Source organism: Corvus brachyrhynchos, unplaced genomic scaffold (assembly GCF_000691975.1).
Source record: "Corvus brachyrhynchos isolate BGI_N302 unplaced genomic scaffold, ASM69197v1 scaffold85, whole genome shotgun sequence".
Lineage (NCBI taxonomy): Eukaryota > Metazoa > Chordata > Aves > Passeriformes > Corvidae > Corvus > Corvus brachyrhynchos.
In genome coordinates this window covers 63,293-87,290 of record NW_008238634.1, presented here as the reverse complement: position 1 = coordinate 87,290, position 23,998 = coordinate 63,293, and the positions used below count along the sequence as shown (strand labels likewise).

Sequence of the window (23,998 nt, the reverse complement as noted above, 5' to 3'; positions counted from 1 at the left end):
GGAAAGGTCACCAATGAGAGCCATCAATGCCACCAAAGTCTCCCATCCCAGTTTGTGGGCAGGGAACACTCCCGGTGAGCGGCCGAGCGCGACCGGCTCCGCTCCAGCACCCACGGGCCACACCCAGACACCGCCGAAGGGAACTGCCAACTCAGGGACAACACAAAGCCTCAGCCCCTTCATCCCCACGCAAACCTGCAGCTCCCTCGGGGCACGCACGGCTCGTGGGTGCCCTCTCCTGCTGTCACAGAGCAGCAGTGGTGGCCGTGCCCATCCTGGGCCCCGCACAGCCCGGCCCTGCTCCGCGTCCTCTCCTGCTCGCACCAGGGAGGAACAACCAGGAACGCACCCCACAGGGGTGTGAGCTCTTCGTGAGCACTGAAAGTCTCCAGAAGTTATGGGAGGAGCTGATGGACCCCGAGGCACAAACCACTCCAGCCTGGCAGCCACTCTGTGCTTAGAGGAAAACCTCTCCCGGCATTCCCGGCCTGGAGATCAGCACAGGGTTGGACCTTTTTCCCTAATCCCCCTCGAATGTAAGGGAACAGCTGCTCAGTATGTGACCACTCAGCTGGGTGAGTTCACAACATCCACAAAGAGATTTTAACAGGGCAAAACATGGCAAATTTTCCTTGCCAGCTGGAAAGGGAAGGTGGCAAGGTCCAACCACCACGATCTCAGGGTGCCTGCGAGGGGCACACGCCCCAGCCCCACCTCTGCTTGTCCTGCTGGAACTGCTTCCAGGATTTGGTGCAGACGGAGATCCATCCCTTGTGTTCTGCCTGAACATCCCTCAGTGCTGAGTAAGAGCATCCAGGGCTGATCCAGCTCTGCTGGGCTCCAGCTCTAAATGGCTGCAGAGCATTAATCAGCTGCAGGCTCCTAATGAGCCCTGGCTGCTAATGACCGTCCCAGCTGCCAGGAGCTGAGTGGGTGAAGTTCCCTCCTCAGGGGTGGCTGATGCCAGGGCAGCCCCTTGCCTGGGTATCCCAAATTGCACCAATCCCCACCTGCACTGCTGCAGGAACAGCTTCAAGGCCTCCTCAAACCCACCCAAGATGATCCTGTCTCCATTTCCCAAGTCCTCATGGGATGGTTTGGGTTGGGAGGGACCTTAAAGCCCATCCCAGTCCCACCCCACTGTCCCAGGCTGCTCCAAGCCCCAGTGTCCAGCCTGGCCTTGGGCACTGCCAGGGATCCCGGGCCTGGCCACCCTCCCAGGGAACAATTCCTTTCCAATATCCCATCCATCCCTGCCCTCTGGCAGTGGGAAGCCATTCCCTGTGTCCTGTTCCCCCAGCCCTTGTAAAGTCCTGATGGGAGTCCTGGGGTGCTGGACCTGCTGGTGTTGGCTAAAGATACAAAGACAGAACTTGAATCCATCTTGTTTTGTCAGATTTTGCTTTTCCTCCTTCAACTCCACTGTGGAAATTTCCTTTCTGTGTCTCAACCCCATTCCTGTTTTTTTTACTCTCTCTGGGACCCACTGGGGTTTGTTCAGGGGTTTGTTGGCTGCAAACTACAGGCAGAAAAATCATGGAATGTTAGGTTGGAAAAGCCCTCCAAGATCACCAACTCCAACCATCCCCAGCACTGTCCAGGCCACCCCTGACCATGTCCCCAGGTGCCACATCCACAGGGCTTTGAAACCCCTCCAGGGATGGGGAATCCACCCCTGCCCTGGGCAGCTGTGCCAGTGGTGGACAAACCTTTCCAGGAAGGAATTGTCCCAACATCCAACCTGAGCCTCCCCAGGACTACCCTGAGGCCGTTTGAGAATCTGTGACTTTCCACTGGGATTTCAAATCGCAGCGTCACCGTTCGACCCCATTCCTTGGGACAAACATCCCTGCTTTGGCCACCAGCCTGGCGCTGGCAGGAGCCTTGCTCTGCCCCCAAGGAGCCCCATTTCCCAGTCTGTTCTCCCCGAGGGAGGATGCTGGAAATGCTCGGTGAAAGCAGGAGCGGAGCACGGCGGATTCCTCTAGAGGGAAACCTCCGCTTGCAGCAGCCTGATGGAAGCAGCTCTTTGCAGCACTGAAACGCTGACTCACCCTCCTCCTCCTCCTCTCCTCCTTCCCCTCCCATTCCCAGCACATGGCTCCGCCAGCCAAAATAAATCGCGGGTACCTCCCTGCCCTCATTTATTTGTTTGGCAGCACTTCACAGACGCCTTTGAGCCTCGCAGCAATAAAAAAAAAAAAAAAAAAAAAAAAGGAAATAAAATATTGCTGAGCAACCCCCTGATGGAAAAAGTCTATTGGAAACAGCTTGTTCAATGCAGGGAGATTTCTCCCCACGGATCCCAGCCTGGGTTTCAGGCTGAGGGCAGAGCTCTGCAGTCCCAGCCTGGCGGCAGGAGGCTGGGGGACTCTGCACCACCAGCAGAAAACAGCACATGCGCTGGAGAAGCAGGAGTTTGGGAAGGGCAGGGATGAATCCAGCCCTGATGTGCTGAGGGGAAGAGCTGTGCTGAGCTCAAGTGGAAAATTCCTCCCAGGAGGGCTGGATCCAGGGATGTGCCGTGCACTGCCACTCCCAACCTGCTTTTGGCCCCATCTGCCCACGGACAGGGCTCACCTGGGTGGGAAACCAGCAGGATCGAGGTGCTGGAGCATCCTGCAGCAGCAGGGATCAGGAATTTCCTCCCAGCGGCATGAGCAGGGCTGGCACACCAGGAATTGTGCAGGAAGGGGTTGGGAAGAGATGGGAACAGTAGCCCGGGACATTTTTGTACAGGGTGGGAGCACCAGCGGGAAGGAGTCATGGAATATATTTCAAATAGGAATTCCAGAGGTGGAAGGACTGGATTTCTCCATAATAAATCACCTGTAATAATCTATAAACGATCAGTAATAATTATCTGTGCAATAACCACTTTGCTCTTCCCTTGGGCCTCACCTGTCCATCATCCCAACTAAAATGGACAATTCCTCCTTTACAGACATTTGCCCTCAAAACCACGGGAATTTAAAAAAATAGCAGAAATCTGGGCAGCAGGAACCCAGGGAGATGCAAACTTCAACCCCCAAGTCCCACTTTTAGGAGCGGGAGCGGGGCTGGGCTTTACCTGGGCAGTGCCAAAGCACATTGGCCTCACCAGGGCTGAGCTGGTGCCAGCTCTGGATCCAGCTCTCCATCCTCGTGTCCCTCCCTGGGAAGCGCAGGCTCAGCAGCACAAAGAGCCCTTTTCCAGCCCTGCAGGCCCCTCACACAGATCCCACTCCGTGCCCAGGGCTGGTCCAAGGCAGGTGGGCAGCGCTGCACTCACCTGGATACAATCCCTGAGCCAGAGTTGGGATGCTGATGGCTCCCATGGATTCATCCACAGCATCCCTGTTATCCACAACGCCCTGGTTTCACGTCAGGGCCTTCATCTCCCTCTTCCTCAAACCCTGCAGCTTCCCAGGCTCTGCTCTGGAAGTCCTGCTGGCTTTGGAGGGGCTGCCACAACATCCACACTCCATCCCTCTGCTCCCAGCCTGGCCAAGGACTGCTCCAGCCATTCCAAACCTTCCTGCCACTCCCGGCATTCAGGAAAGGCACTCTTTGGGAGCACATGAGGAGCAGGGAGGAACTGAGTCAGTATTTGGCCACACTGCTGGACACAAGGCTATGGACCCTGGGAAGGGGCTTGAACCCAAGAATGGAACTGATGCTCCTGTTTTTACAGGACAGAGCACAATTTCCCTTTCCTCCTGTTGCCAGGCCTAAGATGCAGCCCCATTTTATCATCAGGATTCTCCACAGGAAGCAGGAGCTGCAGAGCTCTGATAACATTGGAGGAAACCCTGGGAACATGTAAAGGATTCTTTTAGCCCCAGGCTTTGCCTCAAATAAACCTGCTGAGCTTCTTCCTTGCATACAACCCTCAACCACCTGACCTCAAAACAACAAACCCCAACCAGGCTTTTATTCAGCCTCCAAAGAGCAAACACCACCTTCCTACTGCTCCCATCCCATCCAGGATCAAAGCCTGGAGCTCACAGGGATTAGCAGAGCCAGGGATGAAGAGCAGAGCCTTTGGGACCTGCTTCCCTGAGAAGAATCCAGGAAAAGCGGGTGGGAATAAGGGCTGAAGGCAGAAATGCCCAGTTCTCTCCCCAGTGAGCACGGACAGGTTTGCAGAGCCAGCTCCCACACTGATGGCTCAGCAAAACCCACCTGGCACAGAACAAAACCCTTTTTACAAAGCTCTGGTTAAACCCAGCCCAAAGGCAGCAGCTCCTTATTTTGGGAAGGGCATGTTTGGCAGAGCAAGTGGGTAAAGATGAGCTGTGCCAGGCTGGGCTTTGCTGCAGGCGAACTCAAACCATCCTTCTAATTACAGACCTGTTAACTAATCACAGGCTGAGGGTTTGGTCTTGCACAGTGACTGATTTTGATGCTTTCTCACCACGTTCAGCTCCGGGTTAAATGTAGCCTATCCAAGGTGGGCAAAAAGATGAGAAGGTGCTGCTGGCAGGAGCCACAAAGCTGAAGTTTCCAGAGTCAGGAGAGCAGGAGGGAAAAGGTCCTTTCTGCAAATAAACCAGGACTTAAAACTGCTCAGTTCTCTCCAGAGCAAGGGTTAACTCATCTCCAGTTCCACACGTGACACTGGTACTGAACAGCTCCTCAGCTGCAGAGGGACATCAGAGATCCCCCAGAGATCAGAGAATCTGGAATGGTTTGGGTGGGAAGGGCCCTTAAACCCCATCCTGCCATGCCCAGGAACACCTCCCACTATCCCAGGCTGCTCCAAGCCCCAATGTCCAGCCTGGCCTTGGGCACTTCCAGGGATCCAGGAGCAGCCACAGCTTCTCTGGGAATTCCATTCCAGGGCCTCGTCACCTTCCCAGCCAGGAATTCCTTCCCAATATCCCATCTGACCCTGCCCTCTGGCAGTTCGAAGCTGCCAAGACCTAAAAAGCTCTTCTTTGATTCTTTGACCTGAATCACCAGCTTGGCCCACGAGGTTGTTCAGCGCAAGGAAGCAAAATAAAATCAGAGAGGTCAGTTCTGTTTAATTAAAATGAGTAATGATGTCATAATGAATGGCCAGGAAAACTGAAGCACTGGAAAACCAGGGCAGAGACGAACCCTGTCCCTGTGATGATGGGAAGGACTCAGACTCAGTCCCCAAATGCTTCTTGTAGCGCTCCCCAAAGGTTTGCAATTATCCCAGTGCCAAACCCTGGTCACTGGGAGGGACAAATCCCTTCCCAGCCAGGCAGCTCCAGCATTTCCCCCTCCTCCATCAGACACTTCTCCCAACTCCTGCTTTCAATCCCCTCTGCTCCAGTTTAAGCTCATTATTTCCCATTCTCAGTTGCAAACTGCACTTAAGACCCACTGGGATGTTTCTCAACGCCCCAAAAGGGGCATCTGTGAATTCCTTCCCTCCAGCCCGTGCTGCTTTGAAGCCATTCCTATTTTTGGGAGAGAAAATCCAGGCCAGAGGAGCTGCTGCCACACAGCTCATCCCAGTCTCTCCTCACAAGACTGACCAAGTCCTCGGCAAAGCGACTCCAAGCAAAGCTCGGCTCCAACTGAGCTTGAGATTAAACTGTGAGCACTGAGGTGGATTTAAAAAAACCCATGGAGTGGAAACCCTCTGGGAAAGGAGCAACGCTGGGGATGAGTCCAGGAAAGCAGGGAGCTGTTAGAAACCAGCAGTGTTCAGGGGCACTCCTGGTGATTATCCACTGGGCTGGATGGACAGGAACTGAATTCCAGCTGGATCAGACATCCCTGCCTTGAAATCAGTGTCCAGCAGAAGATCTGGGCAGGCATGGCCCTCCCTGCCTCCTTCCCAGAACTGCCAAGAGGGGAAAACCTGCAGGTTTCTCACCCATTTCCCAAGGAAAAGGCTCCAGAGGGAGATGCTGAGGGCAGCTCCTCCCCATCCCATCCCATCCCATCCCATCCCATCCCATCCCATCCCATCCCATCCCATCCCATCCCCACAGTGCTTCCCTGGTTGCCTCAGGCACTTGTGGAGTCACTGCCTGGATACAGCAGGATTTTTAAACCTTGATTTTTCATTCTAGGCCTTAACCAGCAGGTTTATTATCCCAAAATTAGAAAGAAAAATTAAAAGAACAATCATGAGTGGGAATACTCTGTCTTTCCTCAAGGACAGGATGCAGAGACCAGAGTCCTTCAGGCTCATCACAAATCTTGCACTGAGCTGTGACACCAAACCCCTGCCTGGGGTCTGAGTCTCCTGGGAACCACAGAATCACAGGATGCCTTGGGTTGGAGGGACCTGAAGGATCATCCCACTGCACCCCTGCCATGGCAGGGACACCTTCCACCATCCCAGGGTGCTCCAAGCCCTGTCCAGCCTGGCCTTGGGCACTGCCAGGGACAGGGAATGCCAGACCCATCCATGGGGATGCACCACAGCAGTTCCCAGACCTCATCCTTGTCTCTCCTGCTGCTGCAGCAGGACAGAGCTCCCACATCCTGCCTGCTCCTTCCCATCCCAGCTTTCCCTTCCCAGGGATGGACTTTGTGGGACAGAGCTCAGGGCCTGTGGGATGGGGTATTCCTGATATTCCTGAGCCAGGGAAGCAGCTCCTGCCTGTCCCAGTGTCCCCAGCTCTGCCTGTGCAGCCCCAAGGCCACCACGAGCACAACACCTCCCAGTGGAAAGGAGCAATTCTGGGGCTGGTTCTGGAGCCAGGCTGAGGGATGTACTCATCCCTTTAAAAATGTGGGAATCTGCATACGTGGAATAAACCAGGAGTGCCCTCCTGATGAAAGGAGGCTCAGACTGAACTCAAATCCTTCTGCTTAAGAAATTAGGTTAAAGTCAGCCCAGATCAGAAAACCCCTCTAATAAACCAACGCTGCAGACTGAGCCAGCTCTCAAGTGCTGGTTGTTTTCTCTGGCTGGTTTTAACCCCATTTCCTGCCTCTCACTGACAACACCCTCGACCTCTGGACTGCCAGCTCAGCTCCAGGGGCTCCAGGGGTGGACACGGGTGATAAATTCCTCACAGGAACAGCACAAACACCACAAAACCTGAGGATCCGGAGGGATGAATCACCACACAAAGCAAGAACAGTTAGAGAGTCGAGACTGGGAGAAGGGAAGGCTGGCTGGGATGGCAACAGGAAAGAGCAGGGTTGGGATTACTTCGGGAATATTAATGATACCTCACGTTATCAAAGTGCTGCACCCTGAGCAGACCCTACAGAAGAAGGTGGGACTCATAAAAATAACGTGATTACACGTCCTGATATCCCACATCCCAGCCTGACTGCCAGAGAAGCTTTTTTAGCTCATTGAAGGATAATGAATCTGCATTTTGAGGCCACAGAACCACTTGGTATGACTACACTGAGCCCCACCTCTGCAGAGGGAAACCTCTCCATGGAGGGGATCCCTCCCTTCCCCGGGTGGAAAACACATCCCACACCCTGCAGAGGTGGTTTCTGGCAGAAGCCAGGGGAGGATGCAGGAAAATCCCCTTCCCTTTGTGACATTTAAGAGCAAGGAAGCATTTTCCCTGCTCCAACCTTGCCTGAACACCGAGGCCCGGGAGCGTCCGGGAGCTCTGGCCAGCAGATCTGCTGGAGACAGGAATTTGGGGCAGGAATCGCCAGCCTGGACCTCCACACCCCCTTCCACTGACCTGGGTTTCTGAGGGGACTCTTTGGGCTCCTTGGACCCAAACCAGCCGCTGCTCTTACTCCTCTCATCCCCCGCAGCCGAGGCGTGGACGGGGGTCCCTCTGTCCCCCTGGCCTTTGCCTCCCGCGTCGCTCCGGGTGCCCCCGTGGTGGAAGAAGCCTCCCTTGGCTTTCTTGTCCTCTTTCCTGGTGTCCTCGGGCGGCCTGTCCTTGGCTGGCTCCGCGGAGAAGCCCAGGGGAACCGCAGCCTGGGTGGGTTTGCTCTCCAGGCGACTGCTCTCCTCCATCCTGGCCCTGCCCAGGTGGTTGCTGAGGGTCACGGCCTTGGTGGACACCTTGAGCTCTTCCTGCAGGGCCAGGCTGGGAGGGGACGGGATGAACCTGGGCTCGTCCCTCTGCTGGGCCCTCTCCAGGCTGCCCAGCCCCCAGGGCACCTCCTGGGGGTTGGGGTGCAGGGGGGTGAAGCCGAAAGCCTCGTCCTGCCTGCGGGGGCCGCTGGGCACGGGCAGGGGGGCAGAGCTGGTGGAGAGGCCTGCGGGGCTCCTCGGGGCTGCCTCGTCCCCGTACACGTGGCTGCCGTTGATGCACAGGGACGAGCGGGACATGGGGTCGTTCTTTGGCTTCGGGCTCTGGGTGGCTTTGGGCTCCAGCACCGGGCTGACCTGGGACACGTCGTCGCTGAACGCTCTCTTGTGGGTCAGCTTCGGGGAGGGCAGGAGGTCCTTCGCTGGGGGAAGCAAACACAGAACAGGTCAGGCCACAGGCACAGCATCGTTATCTTCCACCTGTGAACCCTGAACAGATCTGGGAAATCAACCCGGCCTTCTCCCTCCTGGGCTCCACGGGATTAAGTTCTTGGAAATGCAAAGCACAGCTCACAGCTGTGCAGCCATACAGGAGACACAACATCGTCCCCCAGCCCAGCAGGGGAGGACCCCAGAGGAGGCTCTGTGAGATGACAAACCCATTGTCTGAGAGGATCTGAGAGGATCTGAGGTTGATAATAAATGCAAGGAACTCCCCAGAAGCTCCTTAGAGGGTTTTAAAGCTTCCATGTGACTTAGGAGTTTGCACGGAACAGGGGACGATGCGGCTGTGAGCTCCAGGCCACTGCTTGGTGTGATGAGCCAGGAGGGTCCAGTGCCTGCAGCTCCCTCCCACTGCCTTGAGGGTTGGACTTGATCATCTTAAAAATCTTTTCAAACCTCAACAATTCCGTGATTCTATGACCTTGTGGCTACTGCCAGTTTTTGGGGGTAAAAATCATGGAGAACCTGAGAACGACTGACACAGCTGCTGTCCCTCCCAGCTGGACGTGCTGCTTCCTTCACAGAACCACTGAATGGCTGGGGCTGGAGGTGACCCTAAAGAACACCCAGTTCCACCCCCCTGCCATGGGAAGGGAAGCTCCCAGTAGCTGGAAGGCTCATCCCAAGGATGATGGGACCAGCATGGGAATGTAACCCAGCAGAAGCCACATGGCTCCCCGGGGACTCGCACCCAAGCTGGCAATGTGCTGTCTGCAGCCAATTAAACCATTTAATTATATATTTGTTTCCAAGGGGGAATTAATTCCCTACAAGGGCCTTTTTTGTTTGTAAATCGCTGCCCTGGGAGTGCCAAGAGCTCAGATTGTTTTAATCACCGGAGCCGGGCCCCGTTTCGGCTTTGCCTGCAAACTGGAGGCGGCTCATTAGAGCCGTGACCCAGGGCAGGGCCAGCAGCTGCCCAGCCCAGCCCAGCCCAGCCCAGCCAGGGCCTTCCTGCAGGGACTGCTTGGAGGGGCCAAGAACAAACAGCCCTGAAGAGCCCTCAGATCCTGGGAGCTCGTGGTGAGGCATGGAAAAGCAAAATCTGGGATGTTCCTCCCTGTTCTGGCAAACACCTCAGTGCCAGGACACAGATCTCAGGGGTTTGTGCAGGAGGTCACCTCTTAGTGACATCCTGGAGCAAAGGAGGCTCAGGGGGGACCTTGTGGCTCTGCACAAGTCCCTGACAGGAGGGGGCAGCCGGGGGGGTCGGGCTCTGCTCCCAGGGAACAGGGACAGGAGGAGAGGGAACGGCCTCAGGCTGGGCCAGGGCAGGCTCAGGGAAAATTTCTCTGCTGAAAGGGCTGTCCAGGCCTGGCACAGCTGCCCAGGGCAGGGGTGGAGTCCCCATCCCTGCAGGGCTTTAAAAGCCCTGTGGATGTGGCACCTGGGGACATGGGCAGTGGTAGCCTGGGCAGTGCTGGGGAATGGCTGAACTCCATGGTCTTGCAGGGTTTTTCCAACCTAACCAATTCCACATTTCCCTGGTTCTGTCACTGGGTAACCAGTGAGTTAACAGAGTTGCAAGAAAGTCTCAAGTCCCTTGCAAAGAAAGGAAGGGGGAAAACCGGGGGGGATTATGCCTGATCCTCTTACCAGAGCGCTCCATGGACAGACTGCCGTGTCTGCTCGGGGATTTGGGCACCTCAGGGGCATTTGCTGCCATGCTCAGGCTGGCAGAGGAGATGGTGCTGTCGGATCCCAGGGACGTGTTGGACTGGGTCAGGGACGACTTGCGCAGTTTGTTCTTCAGGAAGAAGCCCTTGACCTTGGACTTCTTGCCCCCGAGCTCGAAGTCGTCCTCCATGTCCAGGGCTCCCATGCTGCTGGGGATGATGGCAGAGGCCGACTCCAGGTCGTACTTCTTCTTGCCTGTCACCTTGTCCTTCAGCCTCCCGAAGGGCGAGCGCGGCTTGTCCTTCATGGACAGGTCGAACATGCTGGCGGTGAGGTTGTTCCGTGTGAACTGGATGCTCACCAGGATCTCACCGCGCTCCTTCTCCTTCTTCCCAGCCTTGGAGTGCAGCTTGTGCCACCTGCAGCCAGAGGGGAAAGGAAAGGAAAGGGCCCTCGGTCACTTCCAAGAGCCACAAGCCAGGAGAACTTTGGAGAAGATGCTGCTGGGTGGGAGAAAGCACCAGGGCTATCCAGCACGAGTTTCTCCAGGGAAAGGGCTGGAAAACATTGGATATGCCCAGGGCAGTGGAGTCCCCATCCCTGGAGGTGTCCAAGGAAAGCCTGGACATGGCACTGGAGACAAGGTGGGGATTGGGCACAGGTTGGACTCCATGATCCTGGAGGGCTTTTCCAACCTCAGTGATGCTGGGATTCTAATCCAAGTGTCCCAGATGTCACCCAAACCCCAAGTCAGAGACACAAACACCACACACGGAGCTGGCACACGGGACCTGACCCCTCCCTGATGCCCCTGCAGCTCCATCTCCACCAGTGTCCTTACCCCAAACGCTGCCCTTCCACCAAATAACCCAGAAAACAGCACCTCACTCACCCCGCTGTCAGACACCACTGGGATTTTCCAGGGAAAGCTGGGAACCCGTTTTTGGAAGGAGACAACACCGCCAGCATTTTGTGCTCATGATTTAAATATCCCAGAGCCGGTGACTCAGGGGATCCTCTCAGCAGAGACTGACCCGGAATGGCAGAGGAACTCAAGAGCATCCATTAAATCCACTTTCTGCCAGACCTTCCGTGTCTCACCCAAATAAAGATGTTCAGGTTTGCCTGGAAGTGTCCTTGGATCAAGCACTTAGAGGATGATGCATCCCGGGAATTCTTTATGGGAAGGAGCAGCTGCTGTGCAGCTCCAACGCCACCCAACACAACCCCAGCCTTCCCAGGTTACTGATTTGGGGGAAATTCCCACATTCCCACAGCTGGATGACGGAATTCTCCTGCCTAGTGACAGCTCCAGGAGCTATTGGCCATATCCAGCACAAAGCTCCCACTGATTCCACAGCGGATTACTGGGAATGCTTCCCACTGTCCCACCCCACACAAAACCCCAGACACAGACTTGGCTCCAGAGCTCTGCCCGTAGAAACGGAAGGAACATTGGAAAAGCCTCCAAACCATTCATGCACAAGGCAAAAACACCCCCAACCTCCATTTAGGTCCCGATGCTTCCACAGGGAATGGGCTGGCAGCTGGCAGGGCATGGAGCAGCCTCTGGAATGGGATGGGAGAGGGGTCTGGGTTCCTGCCAGGGGGAAGGAGGGGTGGGATTGGGGACACCAAAGCAGGACATGCCCAGGGCCACCCTCTGGTTCTCCATTTCCACATCCCAGTGGGGCAGCACCAAGCACAGGCCACGAGGGAACCGTTCCTTCCCAAAAATCACTTCACCCCCTGCTCCCCACAGGATGCTCCATCTCTCTGCCAGTCCCAGGCACCACTTCCCGGGGCAGTGCAGCAGGATGAGCAGGAACCCAGCACAGCCACAGCCCTGATCCCTCCCAGATCCAAGTATTAAATGAATTTCTGATTAAAATCCCCCTTAACAAGGCACAAGGAAATCTGCAGGCTCAGGACAGATCCTATTTCTGTGTTGTGCTTCCCAGGAGAAACACAGCAATGGGAGCTGAAGACGCTTCTGGACATGCCTTAACCATTTCCCAGAAAATAAAAATCCCAGTGAGTGAAGTCACTGAGAAGAAAAAAAATAGGGAAGGAAAATGGGATGGGATGGAGGCGGGTGTGACCATGCTGGAATCACCAGGGTGAGGAGAAGACTGGAATTGTGTCCTCCAGGAGTTCCTGAATTTCTGCCAGGGAAGTTATCACAGCCTGGATGAAGGGAGGAGCTCAGAAGCCTGGGAATGCTACACCACACCCTGGCAGTGCCCAAGGCCAGGCTGGACCCAGGGGTTTGGAGCACCCTGGGATGGTGGGAGGTGTCCCTGCCCATGGCAGGGGTGGCACTGGATGAGCTTTAAGCTCCCTTCCCACCCAAACCAGTCCAGGATTCTCTGAAGGGGACACAAAGTCCCCTAATTCCCTGATAAATATTCCAGCTGCACAGCTGGAAGCACCCAGGTCCTTCACCACACAAGTGCAGGAGGGACAATGCCTGGGATCTGCTGGGCACAGACATGGAATTAAACCCCAGTGAACCCATTCCTGTTCCCACCACTCACGTATCCCACCCCATCCATTGCCCACTGCAAAATTTTCAGTACCCAGGCTGCAAGCTTGAAAATATCCAGGCAGGGAAAAAAAAAATCCATGGAAAAAAGCAGCATTAACCCCTTAGAGCAAGGCACCAGCAACAAAACCAGCCCAGAACAGCTGAGCCACTGGCAGGGAGTGGGAGCAGGTGCATCAGGAGGACAATTCCCAAAGGATTGCAGGGGAAAAGGCTGCCTGGAACATCCAACAGGGCATTGTTCACTTTAATGCAGGAGCTGGAAGCAGCTCAAGAGGGAAGGGCTGCAGCAGCCTGGCAGCTGGGAAGGAGAGACTGGGGGCCTGGATCATTTCACAGGGAAGATGAACAACTTTTGAAAGGAGTTTTTGTACCTCACATCATCCCATGGAAAAAACCAGGGAGAGTCTGGGTGGATTAAGGTAAGGAAAGGCAGGAGCTCCCCAGGAGGAGATGGAACAGCATGGACACACTCCCAGCATCTCCCGTCCCATCACTTCCAACCCTGTGAGCATTAAAGGGAATTTGGGTGCTGAGCCTGAGCTGCTGCAAAAAGCAGCCGTTCAAGGAAAAACCTCTTCTTATGCTGCCATGGGATTAAGGAGCTATTTTTGGTTCCCAAGACCTCATCAACAGTCGGGACTACATCTCCAACAGGCAACGGGGCTATTTTTAGGCTGAGCTCTCAGTTTGTGGCACAGGACGAGGGTTTGGGAGGATTCAGTTGTTCCATGTCGTGTGCTTGGGGTTTTTATGAATCAGCTCCAGTGGAAATGGGAGGTGCAAACTCCTGAGATGCAGCAGGAGAGAGGGATCGGGGAGGGATCGAGTCCTAGACAGCAACACACAAACTCCCACAGCAGCTTTTCACCATTAACCCCACCCCACAGCCCTCAGCTTCCCCAATTTCTTCCAGAAGCTGCCCTCGGGGGCAGTCCTGGGAGGGGGTTTCTGGACTGGGGCCACCCAAGGTCACATCTTGGGGAGGGACATGACCTTTTTCATGGGAACCGACAACGCGCCTGGAAAACAAACAGCTCCTGCCCACGAAATCGCTTTCCCAGGTCTGAAGGAGCAGAACTGGGTTACATCAGTCAGGCTGATGGAGGGAGCCGTGCCAAGCACACCCAGCAGCAGGGATCCACAAGGATCTGCTTCCTGGGGGTGTTTTGGAGGCCACAGCTGGGATCCAGCTCCTCGCTGCACAGGACACCCAGGACAAGCCACTCACCTCCGGCCACCTGCTCCGAGGGCTCCTAGCAAGGTTTGGAGGGGTCCCAGCCCCACACCAGCCTTTGCTGGTTACAAAATTCAAATTAAAATTCAATTAAACTGTCTGTCCTGACCCAGAGCCAGAGCTGGAGGGGACCAGGAGCAGGATTGCTCCCAGCTAAGGAGATGTGCCCTGTGGGGAGCTGCTCCTGCCCCCCTGCCCTACCAGGGGATGTCCTGCTGACACCCCCCAGCGCTGGGCACACGGAGAGCCCAGGGACACCTCCAGGGTGACACAGCCAGGGAGTGCAGCTCCAGCCAGATGGAAGGCACAAGCCACAGGCCGGGGAAATTCGCTTTTGCTAAAAAATGTGCATTCTTCCCTGTGACACTCCATGGATCCAGCACTGCCGGCTGTGCATCCCCAAAAGGAGGGGTCCCAGGATCTGCCACCCATGCACAGGGAAGGGTCCGGTGATGCCATGAAGATTTTTGCCTTTTCTTTTATACCCCGTTATACCTTTTTACAACTTCTGTATTCCTGGTGCTTTTCGCCTACATTCTTGGACTTGTTTGTCAAGCTAACAGACTGAACATTTTAGAAGCTTCGTAGCCAGGGATCAGTGTGCCCCAGACCTCAAGGTCCTCTCCAAAACATATTCTGTAAACCAAGATAGAACCATCCTGGGGAAGGTCCCTTGGGGAGGGGGGCTCACTTGAGTCTCTCATTGGGGAATCTTTGATAGATCTGCTAATTAGTAACACCTATAATGTTATACCCAATGCTGGGGGGAGACACAGACATAGACTCGGCAGGGTGCATTTCAATGCATATGACCTGGACGTGTGCACCTAAGGATCCTTAAAATAAATACCAAGGTAAAATCCCTTTTCCCCTTCTAACCATGTATGACTCTTGATTTTAAGACCAGGAAAAGGCATCACCGGAGAGCAGCCCGGGGTGGCTGAGGGGAAGGAAGCAGCAACTCACCCCAGCTGGGCAGAGAGGAAACCTCAAACAGAGAACTCCCCGGAAAGGGGAAGCAGCTGGAGGCCCTGTGAGCTCCGAGGGGTCTGCAGCTCCCACTCCTGGGCTGTCACACGGATCGGGAGCAGCCAGCTGTGGCAGAGGCTCCCCAGCCCCCACTGTGGGGCTGTGCTCACTCATTTGGGTCACCGTGGTTAATGAGCACATCCCAGCTCTCCCGGCCCCCCCGTGAATCCCTCTCCTCTCTGCTCCCTCTCCCCACGGAGAGCCGAAGGGAGCAGTGCCAAAGGCAGCTCTGGGAGACAGCACCCCGTGTCTATTTTTACATTTGCTGTTGCCAGGATCAGTCGGAGGCACGGAGAGCAGCACCCAGGGCTGCTGGAGCCCCGGGCTCCCAAAACCACGGCTGCCCTCATCCTCCCGCAGCATCCCGGGCAGAAAGGCTGAGCCAAGGGAAGAACACTGGTATGGAAACAGGAGCACGGGAATGTTGTTAAGGAGGGAAAGCGACCCCACAGAGGGTGAGGATGGGATGGATTCGCTCAGGGCAAACACCTTCCCTTCTCCTCTGTGCTTTGTCCTCCCCTGGGCAGCAGGGGACAGTTTGGGGGGCACGGGGAACCCCTGCTCCAAGAAACATTCCCGTGGGTCCTGGAGCTACAGAAGGGAATGCTTGGGCACTGTTTACTCCCCATCAGTGAGAAAATTCGTCAGGGTTGGGAGCACTGGGCTGGCCCAGCACCTCCTGGATGGGGAGAGAATGCTGGGATGGGTAGGACACAGAGCCAGCCCCAACAGGAAAGCACCACCGACCCTGATCCGAGGTTTTCCATCCCCTTGTCCCTTCCACATCCCCTCCGGAGCAAACAACTCCTTCAGCACAGAGCCAAGCACACAGCCAAAGCCTCCACCCCATCAGCAGCTTCCCGGGTCAGCATCCCAAAGCCCCGGGGAGATCCGAGCTCATTCCACCAGTTCGGGATTACCAAGGGACACTGGGATGAGATCAGGAGAGCAAGGCAGCACACACAGCACGGCTCAGAGCTGCCAGGGGCACACCCTGCTCCACTTCCAGGGAGGACACGGGTTATTCCCAGGAGGATATGGGTTATTCCAGGGAGGACCACCTTTGCCCTCCGATGGCTCTGGCTGGGGTCCCCAAAAGATTCCCCTCCAAGCTCCAGCTCAGCTGGACCTACTGTGCCCCACCAGCCCTGCTCACCACACCCTGGGCGCCAGGGCCTCCAGTTTCCCTCTCAGACTGGTCCCAGCGCTTGGCCAGCAGGGAGTTCAAGGGAGTTTCCTCGGGGAGTGAAGTCCTTGGTGACTCCTGGGGTTCAGGGATGCACCAGGGAAGGAGGCACAGCTGGAGCATTCCTGGAGCACTTCCACTTCAGGTGCTTCCCCAAAGCCTCCCAAAAGCACTGAGCACTGTGGGGCGGGGTGAGTTTCACCTTAAACCAAGCAGGAATTCTCCTGCCCTGCCCAACCCGAGCTGCAGGCGGACACAGACACATCCCAGCCCCGAGCCAGAGGCTCTTCCCAGGCTGCTCCAGGCTGGCATTTACTGCTGATTCATCCCTGCAACGAGGTCAGCCCGGCTGGGCAGAAGAGCCCCAAGCCTCAAATCAAGGCTCACCCGGGCTGCTACAGTGACAGAGCAGGGCAGGGCACGGAGAAGCCAATCCAGGGAAAACACTGAGGCTGGCTCCTCTCGGCACAGCCCCCTGAGAGCCCAGCACCGGGACATTTCCCTGAGCCTGGAGCTGAGGCAGCTGGGCCAGGAGGAAGCTCACCTACCCGGGAGGGGAAGCACAGGGTGGAAAACAACCCAGCCCCGGGGAATTTTGTGCTTTTTTGTCTGGCTCCGTGTTCCTGCCCCAGCTTCCCCTGCCGGGGCTGGGAAGCCTTTCCGCAGCGCCGGTTCCCGTGTTGGTTTTGGATGGCTGCTCCTGCCAGGTGATCCCTGCAAGCTGCTAAAAGCACAGATGGAAAATAAACACAGGCTGACTCCCCTGCGGATGGAGCAGCTGAGGTGGGAAGTTCATCTCTCCAAATGTTCTTACGAGAAGTGCTCACAAACAAGGCTTGAGGCAACCAACCCCCAGCTCCTTACACAACAGAGCAGCCCAGCCCTGCTCCTCTGACAGGCTCCAGCTCCAACAGGACCAGCTCCAGAGGGGCTGCGCATCAGGAATGAAGAGCAGGAGCCGTGTGGAAGGGCAGGAAGCCTTGGGCATGGTGCTGGTGCTCCACTGGGACAACTGGAACCCAGGTGAGAAAATCCCAGCACCAACTGGCACTTGCTGAAGGGCTCGTCCCATACCCACAAACCAGGAACAGAGATATTGTCACTCCAGAGGGACTCAGTGGCAGGGAGCAGCCTGAAAACCAGGGAAAAGCCCAGCCCTGCTCTTGTCCCAGCTGGTGGAGCACTCCCAGGCTGTGCCCCAGGGATGGTGCTCCGGGCACGAACCCTGCTGCACCTCAGTGCTCCATGGACAAGGCCCATCCTGGCACAGCCAGAGCCAAGCAGGGGATGGGATGGGATGGGATGGGATGGGATGGGATGGGATGGGATGGCATGGGATGGGATGGGATGGGATGGGATGGCATGGCATGGCATGGCATGGCATGGCATGGCATGGCATGGCATGGCATGGCATGGCATGGGACAGTTTTTGGACCAGGATAGACACCAGGGATGGAGTAGAGCTCTGAGCCACCAGGACAGTGCTGGCATGAGAGCACGGGCAGCAGCTTCATCTCAAATCACTCTGGGCTGAGAAAATCCAAGGCTTTTCCTCTCTCTAGCACAGGATGGACAGGTGGGAAGAGGGAAGGAGGGAAGATTTAAGGAGCTGTAAAACAGCATGAAACATTTACGACTGGGGACAGCAACAGCAGAAGTCAGGACACGATCACCTCAGCTGGATTTATCCACTCACACTCCACAGCATCCATGGTTTGTGCCCTCCCAGCTGCCAACCACCCTTGTGGTCACCGAGTGACCTGAGCTGCCTGGACACCAGCAGACAGGGGACAAGGTCCCTGTGTGACACTGGCAGTGCCAGTGATCCCCTGCCCTGCTGCAAAGAATCCAAAGTTAAACCAGCCCAAGCACTGAGCTCACCCTGCAGGACTGCAAAGCACCAGGAGCTGCTGCCCAGGTTCCCCGGAGCCCCTGCTCCTGGCAGCCCCTCCACGGGCACGGGGAGGGCAGGAGAAGCACGATGTGCTGTGAATCCCTTTCCACTTCCAGCTGGGAGAAGCACCATGGTAGGGCTTGCACAGAGAACCAGCACCCAGAGGCCTGGGAATGCCTGTTCTCCAAAGGGACAGCAATCCCAGGGAAGGGACACCAATCCCAGGGAAGGGACACCAACCCCCCGGCTCCACACAGCTTAAAACACTGGCTACATCCACTGTGGGAACAGCTCACACATGGATTGCTCATCCATCACATCAACCCGTGCTCAGGAGTGAGTCAAAAGGGGGAAACGGGAAAAAGGAGTGAATCCTGAGCCCAGCAGCAGGTTCTGCTCCTTCATCCTCGGTGGATTTGTCAGTGAAGAGATCCCCTGGAAATGCAGAGCTGGGGAGGAGCCCACGGGATGCTGCTGCAGGGAAGGAGTTCCCAAACCCCCACCCTGGGCTGGGAAGCCAAACCCCGTGCCCTGGCCAGGCTTCTGATGGAGCAGGCGAATTCCATGGCAGGTCTGAGCACACCTGAGCCAGGCACAGGCTCTGACAGGCCTGGGGCAGAGAGAGAGGCACAGCAGGGGCTCAAAGGCCATTTCCACCTGACAGTGGTGGAACGCCAGGCTTTCCCTGGACTCCTCCACCATCGAGCAGATTCCTCCAGGAGCCACAAAGAGCATCCCCCCAAAGCTCCCTGTCCTTGGGGAGCAGAGCCCCCCCTCCCCCCTGCTCACCAAAGCTGCCAAGAACTCCACCAGGCTCCGGAGGGACGGGAGGAGTGACCCAGGAGGCTCCTGGAGCAGGGACTGAGCACAGCTGAACTCAGCACAGGCAACAGCACCAGCTCCCCGCAGTCTGGAGCTCTGTAGTGACAGGGGCAGGGTGTTTTCCGAGCTGCTGCAGGTTTTTGTGCAGCTGGAGGCAATCAGGGCCCTGGAAAATCTGTGCGAAACACAGGGAGAAGCCTGAGTCTGCAGCTTTTTGGGTTGTAAGATGGTGGAGGGTGATGGGCCAGTGCTCTCAGCCACTGACACGCCAGACCCAATGTGCCAGACTTGCAAAGCTGGGATCAGACCACTCAAATATCTTTTAAAAAACACAAAAAGCAGTTTTCCTGCAGCAGAACAGAGCAAGGGCCTTAAACTCTTTAAACCAGCATTGGCAACTGCATGAAAATGGGGTTAACTGGGCAGGTAGGAAAAAATTACACCCTGTGGAGCAGCCTGGCCCTCTGCCCTGGGCTCCCAGCTTGGGGCAAACGCTTGCCTGGGGTCAGCTGGCCACTACAGATTAGATCCCAGCCCTGGCCACCACGGGTGCCATCCCAGCCCTGGCTGCCCGCCGTGCCGCCCGCAGCATAGCATCCTGACCTGGCTTTTGGCAGCACCCACCCCCTCCTCCCTGCAGCATTTCAACACTCCAGGGCGTTTCCTGCCTCAGCCCAGACACAACAACCCCTCAGAGCTGCATTTTCAGCCCCAAACAGAGGATTTCATCCCAGGAGCTCCCTGGTGCTCCCAGCCACCTCACAGACCCTCACCAGCCCTGCTGGGCACTGTGACCACAGGGAAAAGGGCTCTTTGCCCTTGGATTCAAACCTCCCATCCCAAATCTGTCCCAGAGCAGTGACTTTGGCTGGAGAAGTTTGCTGACGGATGCTGCAGCCCCACAGAAGCCCAGAGCCCTCCCAGCAGCAGGTGCCTCCACAGCTGGGCAGGAACGGGAACGAGGAGAGGGAAGTGCAGCACAGAAGGGCTTTGAGGAAGTGGGAGCTGAGCTAATTCTGCAGAGGGAACAACTCCCCCAGACGAGTTCCCTGCCGCAGGGACACCGAGGGCCGGCGCTCCCAGCCCAGGCAGCAGCCAGGGAGCAGCTGCAAGTCACTGCAGGAACACGGAGCCAGGACTGCTGACTCCTGCTGCACTCAGGGTCCCCTCAAACACAGATCCCAGCACTGCACAGCCCTGGCGTTGGGGCTCTGGCAGGTCTGTGCTTGCACCTCTAATATCTCCCGTGTCCCAGGGGCTGGGAGGCCTTTGGGACAGAAGGCAAATGGAAATGGTACCTCAGAGAGGGAGAGAGCAGGGAGTGGACACTGAGGGCTTGCTTTAGCCAGTCCAGTGTATCTTGGACGTTTGCTGCTTCCCCCCACCATCAGCCTCACACTCACATAGCAAAATCAAGGATCTTCTGGGTTCCCAAGCAGGGAGATCCAAGGTCCAGTCCTGCAGGTGTTTCCAGGCACCTCCTGTCCCCCCTCAATGTCCCCCCACCACGCTGCTCACCCCAGGGGTGCTACAACTTGGCCAAGGGAAAGGTCTCCAAGTCCACTGGGGACAAGGCATGGAGGAACAGGACACAGGGAATGGCTTCCCACTGCCAGAGGGCAGGGCTGGATGGGATACTGGGAAGGAATTGTTCTCTGTGCCCTGGCGCAGGGTGCCCAGAGCAGCTGGGGCTGCCCCTGGATCCCTGGCAGTGCCCAAGGCCAGGCTGGATGGAGCTTGGAAGACCCTGGGACAGTGGGAGCTGTCCCTGCCCATGGCAGGGGTGGCACTGGATGACTTTTACAGTCCCTTCCACCCCAAACCCCCTGGATTCTCTGATTCCAGGCAAACCCACCCTAATATCTCTTGGATGGAACCCTGTTTCCCTGGATGCACTTCCAGCTTTCCCAGGTGCCTGCTGATGGGCTGGGTGTGGAGGGGACACTCCCTGGCTCACTGCCACCCCACAGGATGAGCCCCCACAGGGGACTCCAAGGGCATTTCCTGGATGGTGGGAAGCAGAAGCAGCAGCTGCCTTGTGAGTTCCCAAAAACCCCTCTTTTCCTGGGCTGGATCCTGGTTTTGCAGGGACTGAGCACACGACAGGGAACTGCAGGATCAGCTCAGGGGAGGGAGGTGAGGACCAGCAGCGTCCTGCCCAGGGTTCTCTGGATGCACAAAGGCTCAAGTGCAAAGGGGGAAATGATGCTCGGAGCTTGCTGTGCCTGCCAAGCCCAATCCCTGGAGCTGCCCGAGCGTGGGACAAACCCTGGGATGCCCAAAACGGCCATGAGAGCTCTCAGGCTGCTCTTGTGCAACTCCAGGAGTTGATTTTCTTCTGGCAAAGCACTGAAATGACCCAGAGTGAGCCGCACGAGGCAGCTCGTAAACACCCCCAGCGGCTCCTTCCCGGAGAAGTGCCCAGGTTTGACGAACATTTTCCACCGAGCTGAAAACAAGGATAATAATTATCACCGGTGAAGTTTCTGTGCAATAAAAATCAGCAGGGAAATGGGAGCAAGGTCAGCACACTGACAATGGATCCTTTGCTGGAGCAGGCTCCCACTCCAGCTGGCAGCAGGGCTGTGCCCGGAGCGAGGGGCGCGGATGGGATCCCAGAACCCGGCGCATGGCAGAGGCTCAGCCCCACAGCCCCGTTATCTCCCCGGCACAGGCCTGGGTGGGCTCAGCAGGGCCGGCCCCGAGGGTGGGGGCCTCTGTTTGTTTTGCTTTTTTTTAATCTGGGACTCAAAGTCTCCTCCTAAACAAAGTTGTTTCCAGCGGGGCCAGGCCAGACGTCGGAGCCGGTTGGAACCTCTCAAAGAGCCAGAACCCCCTGAGCTCCCCATGATCCTTCTCCCACTTGGCTGGACAAGCTCCAGCCCCTGGGACTCTCCTCCAAACAACAGTGCAGCCCCTCCACGCTGCAGAGCTGCCACCCACCCTCGGGACACCTCCAGCTCTGGGGCTGGAGCGAGCGGAGGTGCTCGGGGCACAGGGTGAGAGCTTCCGTCGTCTTTTCCGTGCTCACTTCCATCCTCGGGGGCCACGGATGAAAATAAAGAGTTTTAAAAGCTCTTGTGATCCCAAATGCCACAAGGGGAAGTGAATTTTCCTTATGCAAGCAAAGCTACAGGAAGGGAGGGAGACAGACAGCAAATGAGAGAATCATGGAATGGGCTGGGCTGGAAGGGACCTTAAAGCTCATCCCATCCCCCCCCTGCCATGGGCAGGGACACCTTCCACTATCCCAGGTTGCTCCAAGTCCCATCGTGCCCCCTCCGAGGGACCAGGGAACCCCCCCAGCTGCTCTGGGCCCCCTGTGCCAGGGCCTGCCCACCCTCACAGAGAACAAATCCCTCCCCCAATATCCCATCCATCCCTGCCCTCTGGCACTGGGAAGCCACTTCCTGTGTCCTGTGCCTCCATCCCTTGTTCCCAGTCCCTCTCCAGCTCTCCTGGAGCCCCTTCAGGCACTGGAAGGTCTCTCTGAAGCCTCCTCCAAAGCCCCCAGCCCAGATCCCCCCTTGGCTGCAGGACCGGTGTCACGGGGTGACCGTGGCCATGGCGTGGGGTCCAGCCAGGCTGGACGTTGCTCCCGTGGGATTAATGGCCCCTGACAAGACCTTTGAGACGGGACCGAGCCTTGGCGGGGCCTCGCGGGGCTCCTGCTTTGCACAGCTCCACAGAAACCTGTCCCCCCGGAGCGGGGCTCTCCCCAGGCCCCTGCCCCAGCTCCCGGCTCGTTCCCCAAGCCCCGGAGTTGGTCCACATCCCCCTGTTGTGTCTCTCCCAAGGCCCCGCAGTCGGCGCTGGTTTCAATTAGGCCCCAAGAATCCCGACCCAGCTCCTCAGACACCGCCCGGCCTCCCGGCGTTTCGCTAAGAAAAGCAAAATAAACGCCGGGGGGAAACTCCCAGCCAGTGACTGCGGGGTTGCTCATTTCTGCTCCCTGCCCACGCTCCCATTTTAGGGCAGCCGGGAGTCTCCAAGGCTGTGGAGCTGCGTTTCTCCACGGGAAAAGTTCTTCCAATCCCTTTTCACGCTAATCAATGCGCTGCCCCGGGTAGGAGGGCGAGGGAGGCTCCTCTCCAAGCCCTCAGCTGCGGGCAGCGAGCCAGCAGAATTCCCGGGATTCGGGGGGCCAGGGAACAGGGGGGACGCTGCCGGAGGCCCAGCCAGGTCTGCATGGAACAAACCCCCCAAAACGCCTTCCCTAAAGGAATTTCAGCCACATTCCTGCATCTTTTGTGCATGGCAAAGGCTCGAAAACATTACGATTGTTTGAAACCCTTCTGGGGAAGGAAGAGGATCAGCAATTCCCCCCACGCACAGGGATTTGTGCTGGAGGCAGCACGGGGCTGGGGTCTGCACCCCCAAACTGAGGACCCTCCTGCGGCACCGTCAAAAAGCAGGTGACAACAGGGGGGCTGCAAAGCCACCACAGCCAGCAGGGGACAAACCACGAGTGCAGCTGTGCCACGGCTTCCCAGGAGAGACAGACCCCGGGAAAACCCTGCCGGGACCAGAGAGACCTCGGGCCATCCTGTCCCCCGGGACCTGTCCCCCCTTCCATGGGGACGGAGAGACCCCGAGCCAGCCCCTCTTCCAGGACACCTTCCTGGAGCACACGTGGTGTCCCACCCCTGCCACCATGTCCTTCCTGGAGCATCCACAGGCCCCGCGATCCCCCGTGTCCTTCCGGGGTCACACACGGCCCCACGCCAGCCCACCCTCGGGACACTTTCCCAGGGCCCCCTGAGACCCTTCCTGAGGCGGGCACGGCCCACGGATGGTGGATGAATGCCTGGAAAGCCCTTCCCGGGGCACGCCTGGACCCCGCCACACCCTAATCCCTGTGGCACATCCCTGGGGTGTCCATGGAACCCGTGATGTCCTTCCTCCTCCAACACCCGCGCTGGGTACCCAGGGACCCCGCAGTGCCCGTCCGGGGCCACACGGGGGTCCAGTGACAGCCATGCCAGGGCACCTGGGGGCTCCCTGTGCCCACCCTGGGGCACGCAGCGACCCCGCCGCCCCTCCAGGGATACCGGGGATGCCGTGACACCACGCTGGGACACACCAGGACCACACGACACCAATCCCAGGGCACACGGGGGTTCCATGTGCCCACCCCGGGGCACACGGTGACCCCCTGGCGCCCGTCCTGGGGTTCCCAGTGTCCCCCTGACGCCCACCAAGGGCACCCAGTGTCCCCCTGACGCCCACCCGGGGCC

The 23,998-nt window shown here is 57.3% G+C and overlaps 1 protein-coding gene across 1 annotated transcript in view; it reads right to left on the bottom strand.

The window, feature by feature from the left end:
* The window catches only part of RAB11FIP5 (RAB11 family interacting protein 5), a gene marked incomplete at its 5' end in the record, with an annotated part of 29,447 nt that extends 10,531 nt beyond the window's left edge, over positions 1-18,916 (bottom strand). The window contains 3 exons of the mRNA XM_017737371.1: positions 7,626-8,349; positions 10,028-10,467; positions 18,729-18,916. Coding sequence (XP_017592860.1) covers positions 7,626-8,349; positions 10,028-10,467; positions 18,729-18,916 — 1,352 coding nt within the window. The remainder of the gene's footprint in view (positions 1-7,625; positions 8,350-10,027; positions 10,468-18,728) is intronic.
* Between the last annotated feature and the right edge of the window lie 5,082 nt (positions 18,917-23,998).